Source organism: Watersipora subatra, chromosome 7, assembly GCF_963576615.1.
Source record: "Watersipora subatra chromosome 7, tzWatSuba1.1, whole genome shotgun sequence".
Taxonomy (NCBI): Eukaryota; Metazoa; Bryozoa; class Gymnolaemata; order Cheilostomatida; family Watersiporidae; genus Watersipora; species Watersipora subatra.
The window spans coordinates 5,145,727-5,171,108 of record NC_088714.1 but is presented as its reverse complement, the minus strand read 5'-3'; the positions used below and the strand labels follow the sequence as shown (position 1 = coordinate 5,171,108).

At 36.7% G+C, this 25,382-nt stretch overlaps 1 protein-coding gene across 3 annotated transcripts; it reads right to left on the bottom strand.

Moving 5' to 3' along the window:
- Positions 1-333: 333 nt before the first annotated feature.
- LOC137399413 (tetratricopeptide repeat protein 7B-like) lies at positions 334-25,176 on the bottom strand. Of its 3 annotated transcripts, XM_068085513.1 has the most exons (22): positions 25,042-25,176; positions 24,575-24,586; positions 21,968-22,122; positions 21,669-21,837; positions 21,283-21,403; positions 21,040-21,186; positions 20,699-20,780; positions 20,320-20,502; positions 19,274-19,417; positions 19,004-19,087; positions 18,227-18,331; positions 17,256-17,428; positions 16,531-16,642; positions 16,191-16,312; positions 15,331-15,444; positions 14,441-14,529; positions 14,161-14,199; positions 12,529-12,669; positions 7,321-7,418; positions 4,815-4,919; positions 4,472-4,563; positions 334-993 (listed from the first exon to the last, which is right to left on the bottom strand). In XM_068085513.1, the coding sequence occupies exons 1-22, from the start codon at positions 25,163-25,165 to the stop codon at positions 864-866; spliced, it is 2,541 nt and encodes an 846-aa protein (XP_067941614.1). In that variant the 5' UTR covers positions 25,166-25,176; the 3' UTR covers positions 334-863. The 3 variants fall into 3 exon arrangements, with proteins under 3 accessions (XP_067941614.1, XP_067941616.1, XP_067941615.1); XM_068085515.1 differs by lacking the exon at positions 14,161-14,199; XM_068085514.1 differs by lacking the exon at positions 24,575-24,586 and having other exon boundaries at positions 25,042-25,165.
- Positions 25,177-25,382: the final 206 nt, after the last annotated feature.

Sequence of the window (25,382 nt, the reverse complement as noted above, 5' to 3'; positions counted from 1 at the left end):
CACTGCTCCAGTAAAACAAGGTCTTGTTGAAAAACTTGTCTATCAGTCTGAGTTTCTACAAGGCGATATACTAATGCATCGTCTGCAAAAAGCCTAATAGATGTTTTTAGGATTTCCGAAATGTTATCAATATACACCATTTCAACATTGAATATTAACTAAAACCAAATGGCGATGTAGTACAGATTTACTAAAACTTGCTAGAAATTATTTAAAAAAATCGAGACCTGTTTAAGCTACGGCTGTACATAATGAAAAACAAATTTAGTATATGTCTGTGAAGTTCCACATTAGCCAGCAAATAGCACACAATACTTTACATTAAAATTGTAACATTGATTGACAAAATTTATTATTTAGTAATTTTGGAGCTACAGCTACACATGAATGTAAACATGTGTGGTAGAAGTATGGAAAATAAGAAAGAGCTTACGCACAACCTACATTCACAACTATTGGTAAAGTTTAATAAACATGTCTGATTGAGTTGCAGCAAATGCAAAAATAGTGAATTATAACTCAATGTTGCAAAACCAGTGTTGAGAATAATCTCAGTTGTAATACCTTTACATTTTTGACAACCATATCTTACACCCTAATACATGTGCTAAAACATATAGCAACAAAACAGATGCACTGTATATAAAATCTACATTTATGCACTAACATTCTTAAGTGCTCAGACGACACATGATCTCAGCAAAACAACATTTACTATGTGTGAAGCTGAAAAGAGTGGAAAAGAAAAAAAAACAATAATTTAGCACATTCACTTATCATGGTTTGCACCTATTGGGATTACAACAGTTGTTGCAAGTATTTGAGCAGCAAATCAAAACAGCAACACAAAAAATGATGCGAGATCAGATGACTCTGAGCAATGTGCCAAATGGAAGTACCGGTGTAGAACATTCTAGATTTATGGCAGTAATGAGACATTCAGCAGCAGTGTCGTGCTCGTTTCCCGACTCCAGCACAATACCTAGTTCTTTCCTGGAAAGAAATGGTACTAATGAAAAAAATTGAACCATCATTTGCAGAGGGTTTTCATACAACTAGTATTTGTTATGCATGTATTTAAATATATCAAATGTAAGAACAAAGCGACATCGTAGAGCAATTTACATACTACAGACAAACCTTTACATGAAGTTGCATTAAGAAATGGAACAACACTAATATTTATGAGTTTTATCAAATGTTGGATAACATTAATTTCCAAGCCAACCCATGCAGTACAATTTGCTCTTTTAACATAGATACATATCATCTATAGCAAACAATGCAAACCTCATGAAAACAGCCTTTATTGCGCGCCTGACATAAAAGAACTAGTAACATATAAATTTGTCAATAATTTCCAACATACAATCAATGTTCGAAGTTCCTTAAAGCATTACAATTCAAAAGCAAATGTAAAAAAGATATACTAACGATGAGCAATTTATAAGCTAAGTTAGTTTAAATTGCTTAATCAGATTTGAAGTAAATTACAACAGATATCCTTATCATCACCTCTACCTCTGAACATACTCAGGCCAGACTTACTACACTTCCATCCAAATGTCTGTTAGATAAAGTAACAATAACAATTTAATTTTGTTGATTACTACTGAATGCCCGGCGGTGCGCAGGTAATAAAGATTTTTAAACAGAAAATCAATTTTTGAACTCTTTCACTACCGCAAGCCGATGTATCGGCTCGGGTTACCTTCTTTTTGTGGCCGGAAGCCGATACATCGGCTTTATTTATTTATAATTTATTAATAATAACTCAGTTTTCGCTTCAGATAGACTAATAAGATCTGGTCTCCATGAAAACAAACCTGTTGCTAACATTATAGACTAATTAGCAGGCCTTCCACTAGCAAATCACTGATTATCAAACAGAAAGTTCACTGCGGAAAAAGCATGGACAAAAAAGAATACCGCGATAATTTAGGCTGTAGAAGCTTCTAACATTCTTAGCCATTGGGACTCCAGTGACTCTATATCGAGTGATTCTGACTCTTTTAGTACATGTATTTCATGTGAAAAATTGTAATAGTAACCGAATATTATGGCGACAGTCAAAATATGACTACTGAAATTGCTGGCAAAATATTTTTGGTAAAGCTTGTACAAAAAATTTACCATTTTCAAATGCAGTTAATTAAAATTTTTTTACTTCCTAATAAAGTATTTTCTTTTCAACAACCTGTTTTTAATTAAGTGGATATCTTCATTATTTCTCAAGTTATAACAAAATTAGTAACGTTATGTCAACATTTGTGTGAATAGAAAAAAAATTCGGGCAGAGCTAGAAATAAATTCGGTAACGAAGGTGTTAATCAACATATAAAACATTTGCCATTTTAATTGAATGTATTTGTTCATTTCTATGTGTGCTACAACTTAAATTAGGTTTATGCAATATCTATATATATATTTCTCAAAATATGTGTGTATGCATTCCGGCTATAGATCTTAAAATCTTTGGATAAAGATTCCGTACTGAAGAATATTCAATCATGGACCCTGCTGTACACCAGACCATCGCTCTATCCACTAGACCACAGATCTTGAATTGCTACCTTGCCAATATAAGTCAGTATATGAGAGCCAATACCTAGCCTGAGCATGGCTCTCTTGAGAGTTGGGGAGAAAGAGCCTGGGACACTTAGCAACACCCGGAGAAGACAACTCTATAAAAGTTGGCTTCTGCAGTCGTTAATATCACAATCGTTATTTCCGAATGAGTATCATGTGACGATCTTATTTATGATCTACGCGAATATTATGTATTATTTTTCATCTGAATTGGCAGCAAACAAACGCTGGTTGGTAAGTATGAAATATTGGTTGCATAATAAATCAATTACGGGAGTTATATTATTTAATATGTTTTAATTAATTATGTTTTGATTTAATTATAATAAAAAGTTAAATCAATTAAATAAAAAATTTTCACAATAACAATACAAACATAGCAAACGAATAGCAATAGAACAACAAAAATGAATCGCACGCTGCTAGTAAAGAAAAGTTTATTTAGTAAAAAGTAATCTCAGTTTTATTTTACTTGTGAGTATTACGATTACTTGCGACAGTTATTATGAACAACTCGGACCTACCACTGCAAAACGGTGCCATATGAAAGCAAAAACTCTTTCCGAAGCCAGTAGAAAGAACTATAAATTGGTCAAAACCTGCGATAATATGTTGTAAAGCTTGAGACTGTTCTGGTCTCAGTGTGACTATGCCTAGCTTTGATAGATGATTTTTGAATTGCTCCATTTTTTTATCAGTATATGAAATGAAACTGCAAACGTGAAAACGCAAGAGAATAGTAACCTATGGTTCTTATCGTTTTGTTATCAAACGGAGTATTACGTAACCACCTAACCTATCAAAAACACAGGGCCTTTTATTAGATCAAGTCACGTGATCATGACGATAGGCTTTTAAACGCGCCACATCTAATACATCGTGAAATCTGAATCTATCGACACACTTCTATTAGTATCAGTCTGAGCATCATATGTAACATAATATGTCGCTCGTTTTGCAGAAGTTATCTTACTTTTTTTCGCTATGTGTCCCAGGCTCTCTCTCCCTACTTCCCAAGAGAGCCATGCCCAGGCTAGCCAATACCCAACGTATTTTCATACAACGTGGGTCATAGCATAATGTCACGAGAAGCTGTTCGCTCACATTATTAAACGTACTGGCTGATATCGAGCAACTCTCACTACTTTTCATTGTTTGTAAAACAGAACGCTTTTCTAATGATATGTAGTTTGAAAGTTAGAATAGCAAATGTTGTTATAATTATGTTAACAACAAATCAATTTTTTGTCCAAGACTTTTCTATTATCCGGGCAATGCCGGGTAGCACAGCTAGTATACATATATTTATAGCATTTTGGGGAAGTCTGGGCAAGTATTTTTTTTCTAGTAGTTCAAGCGTGCTAAATGAAGCGCGCGTATTTTAACCAATTGCCATTAAATATTGACAGATGTAATAAGCATGTTCACAATTATTCCATAGTATTACAAGTAGGCCGTGTGGCATAGTAGATAGCATGCCTGTCTGCAGAATCAAGGTTTCCGAGTTCAATTCTAGTGCGAAGTGACTTTTTCCGTTCCTAAAACTTTATCGCTATAACTGGACATACGACAAACAAACACTTAGATTTATATATATATATATAGATTACATCATTAATTTATTCTTTAAGAACAATTTAGCTTGAAGTTTTTAAATAGTTTTATTTAATTCATTTGTTTTAATGCTGCGTATGGTCAAAAATGTATAGCCTTGTTTCCAATACAACAAGCAAGCCAATGTTGTGGGCTCAGCGCAATACAAACCCCACAAGGAATTACACTATTTTGCATCAAAAGAACTATCAAGGTAGCGGGTTGGAATATTGTATTGCATATTGGTTAATTTAGCAAATAAATATCTGTAGAATAGGAAATAACAAACCAAGCCTGGTGTGAAGTTGGGTCAGCATTTACCGCATCCCGTAACATTTTCTCTGCCAATTTAGGAGCTCCCATCATATGCAGCGTCTTGCCCTACAAATTGTAGATTGTATATATAGCTAACAAGGCAATTTCTCCTCTATGAGTACATAGACCTTAGGCTTACAGAATCATAGTAATAACTGACCAGTGACATATATCTAACTAGTCCAGTGGTCTATATTTGAAAAGTTATGGAGAACATCTATTAACTTAGACCTTTCAACTGGCTGTAAAAATGTTCCATGACCACACTACATTAAACAGCATGTCTTATATAATAATAATAATAATAGCCTACATACCAGATATGTCATACTCTTAACATGATAAGGGTTGATGCTTAGTGCAGCCTCAAAACATGACTTCGCTTCTTCATAATTTTGTTCTACTTCCAACACGCGGCCTTTCTACAATGTCAGAAAAGGATAGTTACCAAAGTGAGAAACTTTATAGAAGGTTGTAAGAGCAAGTATAGCACAAAAAATGTATCTCATACAGAGAGTTGATAAACCATTATAGATGGTCATGCGGAGGCATATAGCATAAGTTAGAGAGCTTTGAATCAAATACCAAATACAAAAAAAAACATCCTAATTAGTTTTTTGGTAAGATGTTTTAAACGCAAAAGTATTTTCTGTCCAGGCAATTACATATGTCAATAATTAGTGTGTTTCAAAGTTAAGGGCATAACGTGAAACATCCAATACTGGAGTATCTCAAGTGTATATCATGGTATAACCGGAATGTATATCATGGAGTATCCCAAGCGTATATCATAGAGTATCTACATGTAAGTGTATATCGTGGAATATCCCAAGTGTATATCATGGAATATCCAAAATATGTATCATGAAACTTGCCAAGTGTGTATCATGGAATATCTCAAGTGAGTACCATGAAATATTCCAAATGTATATAATGTAGTATCTTCAGTGTATCAATGGAATATCTATTGGAATATTCTTGGAATATCTATTCCAAATGTGTACCATGGAGTATCTTTATTGTATAACATGAAGTATCCTAAATGTATACCACATAGTATATATAACAAGTGCATATTGTAGAGTATCATAACTGTGTATTATGATGTAGTATGTATCTATACATATAAATCTCAAAATGTGTGTGATTCGGCTTGTCCGGCTATAGTTATTAAAATATTGGAATGAAGAATTTGTATCGCAGAAGATTTGATCTCAGAACCTCCCATTACCCAGACAATATGTTAAACCATTGAGCTACGTGAAATTGATGGATTCATTGGGCAATATATGTCGCTATGTAAGTGAAAATACACATACAGCTCTGTGTTACGGCGCAACATCATTTTATGCTTGCTTTCACAGCCTTTATTAGTAAGTTTAGCAATACAGTATGCGCTCCTACAACGTAAATAATCCGTTCCAGGAACATTTACGTTATAGGGATTTTACGTTATAAGAACAGTAACATACATGTAAATTGCTTAATTCATTCCGAGATCTTTTCAACTCACCACTCTGGGCATACAAAAAGGAAAGAAACTTGACTTTTTTAACTTGTGTGCTGTACCATAACCGCAGTATTATTAGTTTACATCGACAACTTTTCGCCTTTTTATGATCATTCTCACTGGTTTTATCAATTGATGAGGAGCGCACATCTTTGACATTAATTTACAACGATTTGCTCATTTTTTAAACAGCAAAGTGTACTCTTCAAAGTAAAACTAATAACAAATGTTTTATACGTCTACAAAAAAGCAAAAGCACAAAATATTTTACAAAAAAATCGGTACTACCTGTTTGTCGTCTATCTGTATCCAGGGGGTCAAGGTTAGGATAAAAAGAACTTTCGATGGTACTCCAACTCGTGACATTTGAATTGGTAGACCAACGTTGTAATACCTGCATCAATCGATCGCCTTTGTATTTGTGACCAATGCGCAGCTACCCTATTCTCGGTTTTGTTGACACATCTGATGATCTATCCCGACGAACTAGATTGTTCCGAAAGTTGTACATATATAATAGGTATTACACTATACGCAAGTCGTTTTTTCTTCAGCAAGTGCAACAAGATAGATTAACGTCCATATCGAATTTGAGAACTCGCCCGGCTTGGTACTTAACATTATATGGAATTTTTACATCGTAGAAAGCAAAATCTTCACATATTTATTTTTATGTTATCTGGAATTTACGTTATAGGAGGTATACGTTATAAGAGCGTCTACTGGACTAGCTTACTCAAATTAGCCACTGGCAATGTGCCAGGATAATGGCAGGTAACTACAATATGTTTCACGGTTTATAAGCTGATTTTTAATACTCGTGCAACGCCGGACATTCAGCTAGTACTTCCTTAAATCTAGTCATTTTAGATTGAATGACTCCGTATAATCATCCTAATGATCTTAAAATCAGCCAATCACAAAACTGATAAATGCTAGATACAAGTGACGATAATCCCTTCAACAATCAAAATATAACCATTGCTTTGGAGTTTTCATAAAACAGCAAAACCGGTGATGATCTGAAATCTACTGATCATTCAGAGATACACTGATATTAGATTGAGGAAAGGAAATGCCAATCATCTAGCTGCAAAACAAAGAATTGTGCAAAAGAAAAGGATCACAAATTCAGACAAAAGGTGAGAGGGTGGACAAAGGACTGCTGGCCAAAACAGAATGATTGAGGGTGGGGGACTCACAAAGAGGGGCTCAAACGTAAAGAGAAGAAAACTCATAACACACTTGGAGCCTGGACAGGGTTGCACAAGATGGAAATAATTGAAAATAAGAGAAAAGGAGAAACAACTCACCATGTAGCTAGCGAGGTGTGAAAGAGGAAATATGGCCATGGCCTCTTTTACACACTCATGAGCCTCATTGGCGTGACCTGCCTCCAGATATATTTCAGCTAAATCATATATTGTGTATTGTTATGCATGTACTTTCATACTTGGTATAAGACAGTTAAAGGTTTGATAAGCAGTGTTATTACTAAACTAACAAAGTTAAAGGTAATAGAGCTACTGCCACCTTTAATATGCCATTGAAATAAACAGACAGTAGCGCTTTCTTGTATCTGAAACCTATTTACAAAACATGAAAAACTGTAACATTCTTCATGATCGCATAATGTAGATGTATAATAGTGCTGCTTTGAACAACCATTTAAAATCAAATTTCAATGGTTGAAGTCGATTAGTTAATCTATTTTACCTTGCAGTGTATATTTAATAACCTATAATAAAAACTGTCGTTTCAAGCTTCGGAAAATAATCGGCTGGCTATAGCTGAGTTACAACTGATCATAAGTACATCAACAGAATAGGCAATTTTATGTCGTGATGAGAGCAGTATATGGAACCCAAATCATGTCCCAATTGATTCCTTTTAGAGCCTACAATGTACTGTCTCACGAATACCTAGTCTTTGCCATGATGCCTTTAAATGAATGTTGGTCACTGTTCAATGCTGTGATACTAAAAACTGACCTGCTAAGATAATTAATGCAACTCTTCAATATGACAAACTGTCACTGTTACGAGACTCTCAGATTTTTTATGCTGAATTTTTACTTTGTCCTCATTTTTCAAGCTAGCATTTTCAAGACCGAGCGATATGCATTGAATAAAATTATATTAGCAATAGAGGAGGCACTGTGACACTTTGCCATAGTAATGTGACATGTTTTATAACAATGAAACAATTTGCTTGTTAAATATGTAAAAGCTAAGCAAAAGTGGCTTCATCCGGCTATATCACATAGAATTTTGTGCCATAAACATACTAACAAATGTTTTTTAACTTCATGTTATCTTTTGCAAGTTCAAAATTTTTCCAGTACTAACTAATCAAAGCGAAATTTTTATTTTTTGAGAAAAAATTATTTAGCTTATGCTCTAACCAAAAGTAGTACCAGTGGGAGTCCTTAAACACACCTTATTATTCATGTAAGTATACTAAAAACCTCGCCATATTGCAAACTTGCTCAATGCACTTTTCATTTGTATTTCGCCCTTCAGTGAACCCCTTATTTGAACAATTGTCTGTAGCAACGACACGGTTCTCATTTCAAGTTATGCTAAATGCAATATTAATCTCCAAGTAGGTATATAGTACAACTAGAAATTCCACTGTCATACAGCCCACGACCAAAGAGATGGCCAGAGATATTGGCAAAAAATAAAGGGTACTGATGGTTGAGAAATGCAATATTAGCAATCAAATGGCTCTGCAGTGCAATAGGATAACTGCAATGGTAGCTGTAATGTACTGGGTGTGGGTGTTATTATATACAACAAACAGCAATAATGAATGGAAAAGATGTTTATATTTTCCCCCTGCTATAGGAGAAATGCGATATTGGCCAATATTAGAAGTAAAATGCACTGATATTCTTAGAATAATCAATTTTATTAATATAGTAATAATAGAAAACCAATACACAATTTTGTTTACATTTCAAAACGTCATAGGTAGCAATATCGAGAAGTTGTGGTATTTATATAGGTTTTTAGAAAATTTATTTAAAAAGTGTTTGGTCATGACAAACAACAACAATGAAAGGAAAATATTACACGTTTGTATCTCTCCCTTGCAATAGGAGAAATGCAATGTTGGCCAATATTATAAGTAAAATGCACTGATATTATTAAAATAACCAATATTGTTAATATAGTAATACAGCAATAATAGAAAACCTATGAGCGTTTACGCGTCTCGAAGATTTCTGCAAACTACAGCAAAATAAAAGCTGTTATAAAAGTGTTATAAAGCTGTAGGCCTAATTTACTGTAATGTATGTAATTCAACAACAATAAAGAAATATGTTTATTATAACTTTGAAATGCAAAATTAGAAGTAAAATGGCAAGCTACTGTGTACTATACACAGTTTGAAAGTTGGTTGCGTTGAATGTACCTAGAATGGTTTTGATAAGCGATCTTTAACAGAAAGCGAGTTGCCGCATTCACGCGTATAAAACTGTAGCAAAATAAAAAATGTTCTCGTCATGAAGGGGCGTTGTAGTTCGGCCCTAGCTTGTACATAAGTTGTAAAGAATTTTGGCTAACGTTTCAAATAATGAAACCTTCGGTGATTGGACAAAAAACACAGGCTGATAAACTGTGTACCACAATTTCGTACCTGTAAATCGGTCTACGCCTCAAACGGTCTACGTTTATTACAGAAACCTTCGAATAAATTCGATTACAAGTAAAAAATGCCATAGACTGATGAAATGAGCACGGTTTTCTCGTGAAATGCGCACTGCTAAATAGTTCTACTATCTGTCGCACGGCTTTATTGGCGTTTCAATTTTCGGTCTTAACTTTTATTAAACCGAGCTTTTCAAGCTTTTTGTGGCAGTTTTCGTTCAAACTAATCTGTCTATTTGTGTATAATCCGATCAGATGGGTAAGTTTTAAGATATTATCGGAGGTTTACAAAGACTTGGTAACATATTTAAATAGGTTTAAATGTGTTTTGTATCGTTATTATACTTTAACGACTTTAAATTCCGATGCTTAAATTTGTTGATGAAATTTCCAGCCAAGGGTTCGTCTCATTGTTGATGAATAATTTTCGTAAGTTGTGTGCACATGCATTTATCATAAAAACTCCCACACTTCGCTCCGCTCGTTTGCTCGTGGGATAAATGAACAAACAATAAATGAAGATTTTATGTGAAACAAAGCCAGACTATCAAGTTACTTAGAAACTTGATAGATGTAGGCATTACAAGAGCAAATCAGCATTTCGACTCCTTCAAATGTTATATCCGGTTAAAGCTATGCTGTAAGATTTAATATAATAAGAATCAAATCCGCTGTGAGCCAACTAGCTCAAATGTTTTCGTATTGTTTTGTCAACGAAGAGATCTCTTACTGAGCCTATCAGCTAAAATGAGGTAGATTTTATTCATGCAAAGAAAGTGAAGCCTCACATTTATAATTTAACTAACATATGTAGTCAAGCCATAGACTAACAAATTTCCTCATGTTCCTTTCATGATTGCTAGTAGATATAACACAATTACCAAGCCTTCATACAGCGAGAGTGTAGCGACTCACCCCTATATGGTGCTGCAATACCATCATGGAAAAAGCCGTATCGCTCTCATTCTGTCACGAATCAGTGTGGCGGTTTGATAGCGAAACAACCATGTGATTCACCATCTTTGTGCCATGGAAACGGCCTTAGCAACCAACTGTGTCGTACTTGTGCATGCGCATAGGTTAGGTCTTGCTTTTTTCATATGCAAAAATTTATATTACTGAAACGCTCTTGACATAACGCACATAATGCGTCACACTAATTGCTCTACTATAGCGCCCTATGAAAACATGATCTGCAGTCTGCACCCAGGTGTCGCTACAATCGCTGTATGGAACTTGGTAACAGTTACTAATAAACTTAGTAAATGACTCATATGCTATCTTAAACAAACTGATTTCTGAAGCCAAATGGTTATAACCGTTTGATACGGTCAATGCATATTGACACTTGTAGTTTGGTAGTTGTGGTGTAGGTCTTGTTTTAAGAGGATATGAGAGCTTTCCAGCCACTTAATCAGATAATATAGCGGTTGAGTTTTTATTGCGTGATTCTGCGCTGTAGCTCTTTGCTACCATAGGAAACTTATATTTCGCTAGTATTTAGTTTCGTGAGTAGCATACAGAGTAAACTTTCGCTGCAACTTAATTTCGCAGCTCTGATGAGTGCGAAAATATAGTGATGTGAAAATAAATGCAGTGGAACAAAGTCCAGGCCTGTATTCACTGGTTGCAAGTTGGGGCGACTAATGTTAGGCGACTAGTTATGAACACCTGGAGGTGTGGAGGGGGGCGGTGTAAGCCCCCAACAGGTTTCTCTTATGTAGGGCCTCAGCTGGGCCTCTCATGTGAAGTTTTAAAAAATTTTATCGAAAAGTTTCAACGTTTTTCTATTTTTTGAGATTTGTTTTGTTTTAGGTGATGTGACTGACGAGACGTTTTTAAATTAAAATAGGCAAAACTTGACCGTAGTTAAAACGCTCAGAAAAAAGACATCTTTTTCTTTTGAGCGTTTTAACAAAGATAATTTTGCCGATTTTATTTTAAGTTCATACGGAGGTTTCCACGCTTTCGATGGGACATAGCCAAGCGGATGTTTGGTAAAACTTGATATTTTGCAAACCTTTATAGAAGTCGTTAACAAGAATATTTTGCCACTGATGATGATAATAATGACGCCTAAGAACTACTAAAAGTTGATGTTTGTCTCTATGGCTTGGAATAAAGTGATATTCTACAGCGATAAAACCAGTCTCCATAGCCGTTGGGCAAATAATTTTTCGAATAAATGATGTTGAGGTCGAGTTATCTGAAGCAATTTATCATTGCGTGGGAACAGACCAAACAAATCCGTTCGAGTTAACCTTGTGTTTGAGATGAAATGTTACATGTTATCCGAGGGGGAGTTATCCGAGTTTGACTGTACTTAGCCGCGGAAAGTTCCTAAAAAGTTGGGGCGGCTCAGCCGGCCAGCCGCCCCAGAGAATACGGGCCTGGAACAAGCATAATTAGATTCCTCAGGTTCGGTTCACCGGTAAGAAAATTTTTTTTAATTTGGGACTAGTTTGTAATTGTGAACCGCAGGTAGAATTGTGGCCGAGATCAATAATGCAATTGGATTACTTGCTGCTATTTGTTTTTTGGACTATCAATGAACAAAGCTATTTAATTCCGCGTTTTCGCTCGTTCATTATGATAGTTTAGCTTCGCTCATGAAATTTTCGCGAGAGGATGACTCCGCGAAAACGCGAAAGTTAGATGAGGCGAATACATAAATGTCCTAGGGTAAAAGATGTTCTTAGACACCCGAGCAATACCTTAGTAAAAGATTTTTACCTAAGCACCTCCTGCACCGCAGTCCTCCACCTACTGTACGACTTTATGGATACTAGTTTAACTTTGCTGTCAGTCCAGCAATAGACAAACCATAGTCTGCCACAGACATACCATAGTCTGCCATAGACATACCTAAATGTATCCAGATCTGTGCTTGCACTGACCAGCTGTGTTGAGGTCCATGTGGAACCCAAAGAGAACTTTGGTAAGATGACGCTACCTCTGACAACGCCTTCTCTACTTTAGATGCTGCCGCAAGTTCTCTCACAGAGCCTACGAAACAGCAAGAGCCATAAATCAGTTCTGACAGCGCCCCGCATCTATTATTTGGTAGTGAACTAAGTGGTAGTCAAAAATCTTATAAGAGGAACTCTGTTAGACGAGTTTCTACATATCACAACATTGCTGACCTTTATGGTGCGACCCACAGCTCATGTGTATACAGCAATGTACACAGCAATGTACATAGTAATGTACACAGCAATGTACATAGCAATGTACATAGCACTGCACACAGCAATGTATGCAGCAATGTACATAGCAATGTACACAGCAATGTACACAACGAAGTACACAGCAATGTACACAGCGAAGTATACAACAATGTATACAGCGATATACACAGCAATGTATGCAGCTGCCACAGTCATACCTTCATGTAAGATAGTTACAAGAAATGACAAGGCATATTGCCTAAAAACTCAGCAATGAAAGTGGAAAAATTGTTTGCTTTATCATAGCTGATAAAAATGATGGCATGTCTGTTGTATACAGCCAGTCAACTGAGAAAACTGTTTTCTACAGTTGCGTTTTCTACGAAACAGAATTGTAGGAAATGTCTAATAGACTAAGGAAAATTATAAAAAACATAATTATAAAAAGTAAACCATAACCTGAGAACAATTACACTATTTAGCATAAACCCTGCGCAGATCTCAACAATCGATTTTTAATAGTTGTAAATGTTTTAGAAAACCGAGTCAATTGAATCAGGACATAACCAATAGAGTTGGAAAATGCGCTGTATGCCAACTGATTCATCTCAGGACCCTAAGGCTTGCCTGGAATACTGGCTCCTCAATATACGACTGCTGATTGGGTGCAGGATATAGCAACATTGTGTTAAACTAGGCAGTGATTAGTAATGGCAGAGGTATGCATGCCTTGATACCAGGATGCACTCATCGGTATCAATTACTCTGCTTTTTATGGAAAACAAGGTAGCAAGAATCATGAGTGAATTGATAGAGCTAAGGATGCAATGAAGTGGATGCCGAGCAAGACTACTTAAGCATACACGGTAAACAACCTCCTCGACCATGCAGACATCATTTACAACTGTGTGAAGATGCAACAAATAGTAGCCTTCTCTATAAACTTATAAAGTGTACTGAACTATATCGATCTTTACTGTAATTCTTGCGGGTATTTTCTGAAAATTACCAAAGAACTTATGAAATTGCCTCCTTTTACAGATCATGCAGTGAATAACGGATCAACTTACGATCCTAAAGGATTGCATTAATTATGAACAGTGGAGCTCTAATGCAGAATAAACCTGAAAGTTAGCAACAAGGAACACTCTGAAAGAAACAGCTGCAGCTGTTGTGCATACTTCTGGGGGGTTCATCACAGGTACACATCGAGCAATTGGGTTGTACGATATGATACAATGGTAAACTTGAGGGTCTATTGTAAGGGACATCATTCAAAATAGTAGTGTTAGTATTATGCGCTAGGAAATGATAACTACAGAGCTATTACCTTTATCATCACAAGCATGTAGCTCCACATAGGCACAGTCTAAAACAATAGCTAAACATCTCAGAGAGCTGAGACTAGACACAGAAGTAAACTAAAGGCGGATACACTATTTAAGGTAAGAGATGAGTAAAAACTTCGCCTACTTCACATTTAGATGTTCGGCATGTACTATGTGTAAAGTGCTTGTCATCTGAGCTGTTTAGACAATAAGGTATATCAACTGTTGATAACTTGGAGGTGTAAGAGATATCTGCTACAACGTCACAATGCACTGACTTACCGCTGCCATTGGCTGTGTCAGCGACAAGTAGAAGTCCTTTGCCATTATCTGTGAATCTTTCCAATAGACCCGTGCCCCGGTTCTCTTCCCTGCAGAATAGCTTATACATGTGCAACAGATCGAATTCGCTACAACTGACCAGGTGCACAGGTGAGGAATTGAGTAAAAAGGCGCACAACGACCAGCTAGAAAGCCGCTTGTCAAAGCTGACTCCATCGTTAAAGCAAACTGCAACTGTATAGACATTGAGAAATCATGAAACAGACATCAGCTAAAGACATACATGTAACTGTAATACTATGGTAAAATAAAAAAATACTTCACGTAACAATCAGCAAATCTTTGCAGCTTGTCTATTGAAAAGCGCGATTGCACGAAACAGATTTGTAGTGACTATTGATAAGTATTTTTTTCCTTTTACCCATATAATTGTTATTATTTTAGTATATAGATATTTTTTTCAGTCTAGAATTCTCTCTAGTTAGCATTCAGTAATGAATGTACAATTGTGTACATGTAACTGTACATTTTTAAAACTCGTGGCTCCTGCACCAGCTTCAGGCAGATTGTTGAGTAGTTGTTCAGTAATCTCCAGTTTACTATCCTGACTTTATCATAATTTAATATTATAAATGGTTGATGAGTTTCTATTATTATAGAATAGATTATCAACAGATTGCGAGATTACTTCGAAAGCAATAACTGAATATAGCTTTCCATATCAAGTAAACATTTAGTTACGGCAAACTTGTTGACAGCTAAAAACTTATTTACAACAACCTCTCAGCTATTGAAGTGTCTTTTTTGGGATCTGCCAAATTTAACTTTAACAAAGGTATGAGCGCAATCTGCATAGATTAGATCAACATTGCAGAAGGCAGACAACTTACTGCTGTATCGACTGATATTCATGCTTCCATAGACTTAGCATCTGTGAACAAGTCGAAAGGGACTGTTGGAAAAGACCCAAGGAGTTCTCTAGCTTGCAGCGCACCAACAATAAACTGCAGATAGAAATATTGCACAATTTCTAGGCTAAGACCAGTCAGGTAAAGTTTATAATTCATAAAGTTACCATAAGCATGTCCTCCAGCCAACAAGCGCTTTAGCTTTAAAGTTTTATCAAATTCTAGAGCATTAAAAATAAATTTATTCCCAGGCAATACTTAGAGTTATGTATACAGAGAGTTGTCATCAAGAAAGTGTGAATGGAACCAATATAGCCCTTTTATACTTGTGGTGATATTTTCCTCCCCTACATTGCTTTATGACACTGGAGCAACTTGTAACGATGAAAAAATATCCATATATATATATATATATATATATATATATATATATATATATATATATATATATATATATAGATTTGACAAGGTTGCATAAATGCTCTATTTTTCAACCGTTCTCCCATAGTGAAGCTCAAATAGAGGTGGCGTTCAAATAGAGGTGCGTTCAAATAGAGGTGCGTTCAAATAGAGGTGGCGTTCAAATAGAGGTGGCGTTCAAATACAGGTTTTACAGCGGTTTATGTCAGAGCAAAATGAAGAGAGTAATGTCACAGGAAGTACAAAGCGCCATACTGGGTCCATTCATGCTCCTCGGGGATTGTGCCATCTTTTGATACACAGCTTTAGCAATACCTACTACCCTTTAGAGAAACAAAATTTAATCATACATAAAATCACTCATTCACACAGCCACCTATTTTACCTTAATGTATCTCGATGGTCCCCTAAAGCTAGTTTACCTTAATGTATCTGGATGCTCCCCTAAGGCTATTTTAATAACTTGTAGTGCCTTCTCCTGGTTCTTCTCAGATGAATAGAGGAGACTGAGAAGAGTTAAACTGTTCATGTGGTCTGGCTGCAGCTGAAAAGAGATATCCATTACTCTTGGAGTTATGCACACTAGTTGGAATTTACAACAGCTGATTCCACTTCTACTTCCCATGTTTATATTGAAGTTCTGTTGCTCATTAAATTCCCAAGAGACAAGGAGATGGATGCTAATATTGAAATAATAAGCAAAAGTAAAAGAGTAGGTATGATGAAGTCAACAGATGAGACTATAGAGTACAAACAACAAACCCGTAAAGCTTGTCTTGTACTTTTGAAGGCATCACTCAATTTCCTCTGGAGAGCCTGATGCAAGCCAAGCCTGTAGGCTGCTTCCACATTATAGTTGTCTAATGTGTAGGCCCTGGAGCGAAGGGAAACTAGCATTTACTGAATATGTATAATATCTTGTCTAATCTTTACTATAATAAGAGCTGTGTCCATCTGTCTGTCCAAAGGCCCTCTAAGAAAGTGGCTTATTACCATATTCGTGAAACCTAAACCAAGTGAAAGTGATAAAAATGACAAAAGTTGTCGATACAAACCAATAGTGCTGCATTACAGTACAGCCATTAAATTAAAAAGTTGAGTCTAGTTTTACTCCCATTTGACGTGCCAAAGAGGTGAGTTTGGAAAGATCTTAGAACAAATTAGGCAATTTACATGTATTTTACTGTTTGTATGAAGTAAAATTCCTATAACATAAACATTCTGAAATTGGATTATTTTTTTCCTTTGTAGGAGCATCTACTATATATGATTATAATACTATCTATACATGTAATACAATATACCATTTATAATATAAACTTCTAGTTATACATTAATAACAGGTGCTGAACAAACTATTCTGTCCGACAATGTGGAAGGTGTATAACATCTACACCAGCATTATTCTGCCTCATACAGTCACAGCAGACTAGAGTGAATGAATGAGAAGGTGAACTCTGTTGCCGTGGAAACCCAAACTAACTCACTCGGTGTAAGCACTCAAGGCCTGCTTGTCAAGTTCCTCCCGTTTGTCATTGACTCTGCATTCAGAAAGTTTGTAGCTATAGCCTGTGGCCAGCAGAAGCAAGCATTTACTCTTAGAAATCGGGTCCTCACACAGCTCGACCGCTTTTTCACATAATTGTATGCCATCATCTATCTGCAAAGAACACGTATTAATTTACGATCTAAGTGATTGGTAGAAGTAAATGGCATAGGGAAAGCAACGCACACAGAAAAATAAAAGCACAGGCTAAAGAAAGACGCACAATTTTTACTATACTAAGAGCTGTGTCTGTCCGAAGACACGCTTAGAACTTTAGAAAAAGAAATTGCATCGCACAGGAATTGAACTTGGATAATTCTCTTAGTAACCAGGCACACTACCCACTGCACCACCTTGCTGCATAGTGGAATAATTGTGCACATAGTTATTACACATGATGATCTCTCACGGCACACGGGACTACCAGGGTACTAGTATTAATAATAACAACCATCTTGTTACATAGTGGAATAACTGTGTACATAGTTATTACACATGATAATCTCTCACGGCACACTAGACTACCAGGGTACTAGTATTAATAATAACAACCATCTTATTACATAGTGGAATAATTGTGTACATAGTTATTACACACGATGATCTCTCACGGCGCACGGGACGGACAGTGTACTAGTAAAAATAATAGCTAGAAGACTGCCAAAGACCATGTTGAGTCACCATGAATAACCATGAAGCACAAAATTGAAATAAGATTAATAACGTAAATAATGTGTTGGTACGTCATGAAGCGATAAAAGGCTGCCTCGCCACATGGCTGACAACTAGAAGCTTTATGCTACTTTTAAATAGCCAGGTGTTATCATTTAAATGTAGTATGAGCAGATAAAACTAATAAAGTAGCAAATATTCGGAGCTATCTCGCCTTTTGAGAATGACAGCAATACTTACCTGATGCAACTTGTCATAGCAGAGTTTAGCTTGTAGCAAGAGTATGGTAAAGTCCTTAGGTACGATTCTATGACACTCTTTCAGCACTAGATATGCTCTGTCAAACTGCAGCACATTGTTTTGCATTCAACAACTCAATCTTTATGGCTTCACAAATCACACAAAAACTTATGTCATAGCTAAATCTGTTAAAACAACTAGAGCGCTACGCAAGAGGTATTCTTACAGTAAGGAAGCGTTTGACTTGTGGCACTCGAGTTACCTATGCAATGCAGAGCTAATAATAAAGACAGATGTACAGCCAATGAACTCTCTGTAATTAGTAAATTGTGTCTCCTAATTGCAAATGGTGGTATGGCAGGCATAGGGCTGTGCTGTGAAATCAATTTATATAAACTATTTTTAGTCAATTCTCCAAAGTAAATTGAAATATGTTGCAAAACAGAAAATCTCAAAATTAAGAAATTAAACCTTCAAAAAGTAAAAATTAAGAAGATCCAAGTTTGAGAACTAAGAAAAAATTATTTGATGAACTTTTACTTACATGTTTTTACTTACATACATTATATACAAATATACACAAATATGATATATAAAAGCTATGACACTTGCATACACCTCCCATTCTGACTAATTAATCTAAGTTACAAAAAAACACCATGCTTAGCTTGATTTTCAACTACAGAAATTAAATAGGCTTCTTTGCTTTTTTCCATCTTGAATTGACGGTCCAATAAATTCACAAAAATGGATGCAGAGACCATATAGACAACCAACCTTTCCTGTCTCGATAAGTGAGAGGGCAAACTGGTACCAGACATGAGGCTCCTCATATGAGAACTTCATTGCTCTCTCTAACGCCTATCCAAAAATAAATACAAGTGACGATCAGAACAAAAATTTATGATACAATTTAGTTAAAAATTTGACTATAATTCAAAACAAACAAAACTAATACCCATAAAGATTAAAGCCGTCTTGTCCCAACTGTAGACTGGAATAATCAGGGCACACTTAGTCTAATCAGGAAGGGCGTATAGTACAGACCTCCGCTAGTATTGTACAGTTGGACCTCCGCACCAAGCAAATTGCTAGAAGATCGTAGACAGCGGTTGCATTATCATAGGAATGCATCCGAGACTGCTGATGCTCTGCACTCCTTTCCAAGATGGCCTCCTTGTTAGCCATACCCTGTATATATAATCGTGACACATGCGGATTCACTTGTAAAGGTACACTCTCACGAGTCACATCTTGAACAAACCTACTTATATAAACAACCATAATGCAACCTCTCATAACCACCTATCAAGGGCAACTAGCTCTGCAGTACTTTGATGAGCCGACTAAATTTAAACATGAATTCCAAATAAACAAAATGCTTTATGAGTAATATTGTTAAATACACTCTTTGCACATCTGTTAAAACATGAAGGTCAGTAGTACAACCATATGCTTACAGTTCCGCTTTTCCTAAAGGCTTTTCCCAATTCCCTAAAGGCTTTTCCCAATTCCCTAAAGGCTGGATCACACTATATTGCCATGTGTCGGAGTTGTCCTCTCGATGATTATTCATCGACTAAGAGCGCCGCAAACCGATAACATCGTCGAGACTACGCGGACACATTGGAAAAGATTGCGGCTGTCAAACATTCCCGAGAGCTTGCCGAGCATTCACAACAGCCTTTGCAACGTGTGGATTGTTTGATCTATATTTTCTTTCACAACAGTTGCTGCGGGACTAGTATTCCATCGCTACCATGAATGCATTGTATAATGAGAAGGCTATATGTCACGGACTATTTGCTAATGAAACGCAATTGGGGTTGTGATAGTCTGAGCAATGTTATCACAAATGTAGTATTGAGTGATAAACACTTACATACGATGACATAGCGTGAACCAGCCTTTAGTCAACATAAAACAGTTTTTAAACACAAAATTGCCATAAAAACCTTCGACCTTCTTTAACGCAATAAGTTCACAACACACACAAATTGATAGAACAAGGCCGCAGGTAAGAACCTACCATAGGGATTAATATCAAGGGGTGTTTGGTAACTTTACCAGAGAGAGTGTCAAATAGTATGTACCTCAGCTATAAGGAGCAGCAGCAAGGCCTCCTCTTCCTCATTAGAAGGAATGAACATATTGGGGCTGTCGTACTGGCTGGCCTTGATGGCTCCTTTGGGCTTGCTTTGTTGGAGTTTGATGGGAATATATGTGGCACCACAAATTCCCCGTAGCAAAACCTCTGCTAACTGACGAGCTAATATCTAAAATAAAAAGCTTTAACATCTGACGCATGTGCCATATTAATTTAAACTATTTACACAACGCTACAGTTATCAATATGTGTAGAATGGCGGAGTCCAATTGTTTTAATGTTTAAAGGAGCGACAAATTCTTTCCAGGTAGAATTATTTGTCAGACCTTTGCTCGTAATCCTTTATGGATAACCTGTGTACTAACCAGTCTATAAAGACATTTGCTTTGGGCTGGTGCGACAGCTCTCAATAGCTCTCGGAATCTCTCCACTCCTTTGCCGACGTCTCTGCCAAGAACAGGTAATTATGTCATAAAAAGCCCAAATGACAGGCGTTGCTGTCATCTGTGTTAAAAAACTGTACAAAATTAGCTTAAAAGAAACAAACAAATTAAATTATTATGTTATGGTTTAATGATCAAGTTATTTCAATTGAAAAAAAAATATTGCAATAATTAAAAAAACAATATGATAAACAAGAGCATCCTTCTTTCTCCTAGTTATTATGCAAAGAAATCATCATTAAAGTTATATAAAAATAGCAAACCCCTTCTCTATATGAATAAGTGGTGATTTTTGAACTGCCATTTCTAATATTGAACCAATGGCATCAGCGTTAGCCGGGGTGGCACTAGGAGCCCCCAACGTCATAGTGCTCGGATACGTTGGACTCGAGCTGACATCAGCATAGTCCCTAAAATGATGAGAGCATTAGTCGATCAAGCAACGCCTACTAACCTTTGATGTTATACAGTAATTACATTCATTCGCAGTCAATGAAACATCCAACCTGTTCTGGAGATAAAGAAGGAGAATATCGCCAGATTGCTCGTAGTATTTGATGATTAGCTCTTCATTTTCAGCAGACTGTTTGCCCTTCCCTTGGCTGATTAATTTCTCCAGGCACATGGCTGTGAGAAATCGATACATACATGTATATGTAGGAATAGAGGATTAGAATAACAATTTTCCGATTTATCATTGGATCATCAAACATGCAAGACACAACAATCCAATAAAATACAAATCTTTAGAAAAGAACAAGCGATGCAATGTCTACAGCGACATTATGAAAACAAATTAGAGTATTTCTACACCGACCAGAGGCACCGAAATATTGGTTCGATCACTTGCAATGTAGAGCTCAACGTTGATGCGCAGAACTGACTAACGCACCTTTGACAGCGAGACCCTCAGCGTATATCTTCAGCATCCGGTTGGTGATTAGATGAAGGGTCAGCTTGTCCATGTTGATGCTGTCAAACTCCTTCAACGCTTCCGCATACTTCGCCTCAGCAAACAACAACTTGCCTAACAACAGCACCGCTTCCTGTTTTAGCGTCTCCTAGCAACACAATATGATGTGCCATTAGGCCTTCGTTATTCTTTATACACACTGTAATACTTGATCAAAAAGTAATTTCTACACATTTTAGTCAGTGACAGTTAAAGCCTGAACTGGTAATTACACCAACCCTTTCTTTAGGGCATCGCTGAGCTACATATCGAAGGTGTCTCTCTGCTGCCACAAGCTTCTCCTTAGCCATCTCGACATTCTCTTCAACTGGAGGGTTGTTCAGCAGGTATGATTCTAGTTCTTTCTCTCCTTGTAGCAAGTTGGACAAAACATCTTGAAAAAGAAAGATGTTTCTGTGCATATTTCTAAGCTAACTATTCTGTCAGTCATCACTAGTAGCGCGAAGCTGGAGCCAGTAAATAGGTCACTCTCGAACATAGCATTCATCACCATGGTATGTTCAGCCTGCAGGAATTATCTACGCCGTATATGAGCAGGCAAGCAGAAAATAGCCTTTTATCGTTTAATAAACTCCATGCTTCAACAAATATCTGTACAGACTGAAACACGTGAAAGCGCCTCCTAATAGCTGCAATGTATATCAATAAAAACAACTCATGCAAAGAACATGTACATGTATAGAGATGTACACGGTAAGATTATTGGAATATAAGGCCACCAAAGAGGAAGTTAGTCAATATTTATGGAATAAACTCAAGTTTTGCCACAACACGAAATCATTTTTCAGCATTACCTAACAAGCAAAAACCGAATACACAAATCTACCACAACAGCATTGCCTCTAATGTCCGTTGAACACGTTTGTAGATACTTGAAATTACTGTTCTAGGAAATGCTCGAGAATAAAAATCAAATCATATGAGAACTAGAGAAGAGCGTAAAGAGACTATCATAACAAGCAGACATAGATGGTCCTCTAACTACGTGAGAGCCCATATGTGTAGGTCAAGAATAGATGACCATGGGTCGAGAGAAATTGGGAGTTGCCTACCTTGATGCTGCTTATCCCTTGCAACCTCTTCAAATACATATTATTGTTAGTCAACAATGGCATAAAATGATCGGATAATAGTGGAAAGCTATCAAAATATTTACAAATGCTGAAAAATTGTGAAAATTAAACAAAGTAATGGCTCATAGCCATACAATTCCAACATTCTATAAGTCTAAATCGCTTCTACTTTTCTCATTAATATAGTTTTGATTGATTGATGTCAAACTGCCACAGAATGTCAGTAATGACAGTCACTCTGTATTAACCCATAGCTAGTGGTTTTACATGCTACCAATATTTTGTTGAGCAGATTCAAAGGGGCATTTCTTTCAGTTATGTTCCAAGTGGAAAGGAGATTGTTTTTGCCATAATGGAACAAGTATATCTGTGAAAGCTATGCGGAGTGTTCGCTGAATAGCACCAAACCAGACGATAATTTTGTAAATGAATGTCCAAAAGCAAAGAGAAGTCAAGCAAGGAACAGGGCACGAGCAAATGCAAGGGAAAACCCATGAAGTACAGCTTAAATGTAATTACAAGCATTTAGACTTTGACATCAAGAAAAGCTGAGATTTATTAATAATACTTTGTCCTTTATGAGATTAAGGAGAACAATGCTTCCCAATTGATATCTCAGGTGTATAACCTTGCCATGCCAACCAGCCAGCATTGTAAGCGCAGAAAACCAGCCACTATACCCACTTGTCAGCAAAGTTTCTCTACCGCAATAGGTGTTACATTCCAATGGTTTCTTTGCTACATTTCAAGGCTATTGAAAACTTGACTTGCCAATCAACTATATGTAGCAGACACTATGACTAAACAGTTTCTTTATCAATGAGGTAAGACGTAAGATACGGCGTAAGGTAAGACGTAAGGTAAGGCGTAAGGTAAGGCGTAAGGTAAGGCGTAAGGTAAGGCGTAAGGTAAGGCGTAAGGTAAGGCGTAAGGTAAGGCGTAAGGTAAGGCGTAAGGTAAGACGTAAGGTAAGACGTAAGGTAAGGCGTAAAGTGAGGCGTAAGGTGAGGCGTAAGGTAAGGCGTAAGGTAAGGCGTAAGGTAAGGCGTAAGGTAAGGCGTAAGGTAAGGCGTAAGGTAAGGCGTAAGGTAAGGCGTAAGGTAAGGCGTAAGGTAAGGCGTAAGGTAAGGCGTAAGGTAAGGCGTAAGGTAAGGCGTAAGGTAAGGCGTAAGGTAAGGCGTAAGGTAAGGCGTAAGGTAAGACGTAAAGTAAGACGTAAGGTAAGACGTAAGGTAAGACGTAAGATAAGACGTAAGGTGATGTTGAATAAACTGGGCCATAAAACAGAACAGCCATCTAGTTTGACAACCATAATATACAATATGTTTTCAAAGTTGGTAAAGAAGATAAGTATTTAGTTCATGAGACAAGAAAATGCTGCCAGCCAAAGGTTCACAAGACAACACAGTGCTGCCAGCTATTGGTTCACAAAACAATAGAGTGCTGTCAGCCACAGGGTAACAAAACAACGGAGTGCTGCCAGTCATTGGTTCACACGACAATAGAGTGCAGCCTGCCACTGGTTAACATGACAAAAGAGAAAGGGAGAGAGAGAGAGAGCTGTCAGCCACCAGTTCTACTACTAAACTAAATTGGGAAGATCTTTAAAACATAAGTTCGCCAAAGAGAACAAATACCAAATTTGACACTTAACAATTGAGCGTTTAACAATCTAAAATCAGCATTAAAGGTAGTAGACAGCATGCATGCAAACTAAGGAGAATGAACAAATGACAACAGCCCAAAACTTACCACTCAGGTCCACTGAAACATGTCATGACAACTGATCAATAACAAATTCAGAAAACTAAACCAGATGTAAAACAGCTAAACACAGAGCCTAGTTTATTCCAGTTTGATCATAACTTTTTGCACCTTTTTAGCATACTAAGGAAACATACTATAAGTGAATAACTAGAAGATTTAATAAGTGGTACTTGCGGATATCAACTTTATTAAAACTTTTTACAAAAACGTACAGCAAGCAACTGCAGTTTAGGTCTGCTAAGACTTTTGACTGTAGTGAGAGTTTAGGGTGGAAACAATAAAGGGTGCTAGCACAAGGATGCATTGTGGTCAACATAATATTTGAGTGTGCACAGCACACTATAAAAAGCAAATTGCCACTACTTGCACAGAAAATTACATCAGTTAGCACAATCAAAATTTGCCAGGATTGCAAAAATAGTCATACTCGCTTTGCAAGAAAAAATACTAACCTAAGCCAACATTCGATTTGTTCCATTGTGTTTTAGTTAATTCTATTGCCTTTTCCCAATTCTGAAGGCCTCTGTAGCGTTCTATGTCAGCTTCAAGCTTGTTACTTTTGCCTTTCGTCGTCATTTTTAGCGTTGAAGTCGATCGGTGACAGGTCTATGTTCCGCACGCCCTATGTTCCGCAAGGCCCTATGTTCCGCACTTTTCCGCATAATCGGATAAAATTTCTGAAAAGGACAGACAACTTTTAAAGCAAATGCAATTATTGCTGTTTAAATTAAAACCGTCGTTGTGAAATCACGCCGTTGGGAAAATACAAACCGCTCTGCTGAACTTGAGAGAA

Coding starts and splice junctions, on each gene's coding strand:
- LOC137399413 (XM_068085513.1), bottom strand. CDS start 25,165: ATGACGACGAAAGGCAAAAGTAACAAGCTTGAAGCTGACATAGAACGC. Junction 21,404..21,668: donor TGAGGGTCTCGCTGTCAAAG/GTGCGTTAGTCA, acceptor GATTTCTCACAG/CCATGTGCCTGGAGAAATTA. Junction 19,088..19,273: donor ACTGTACAATACTAGCGGAG/GTCTGTACTATA, acceptor ATTTTTGGATAG/GCGTTAGAGAGAGCAATGAA.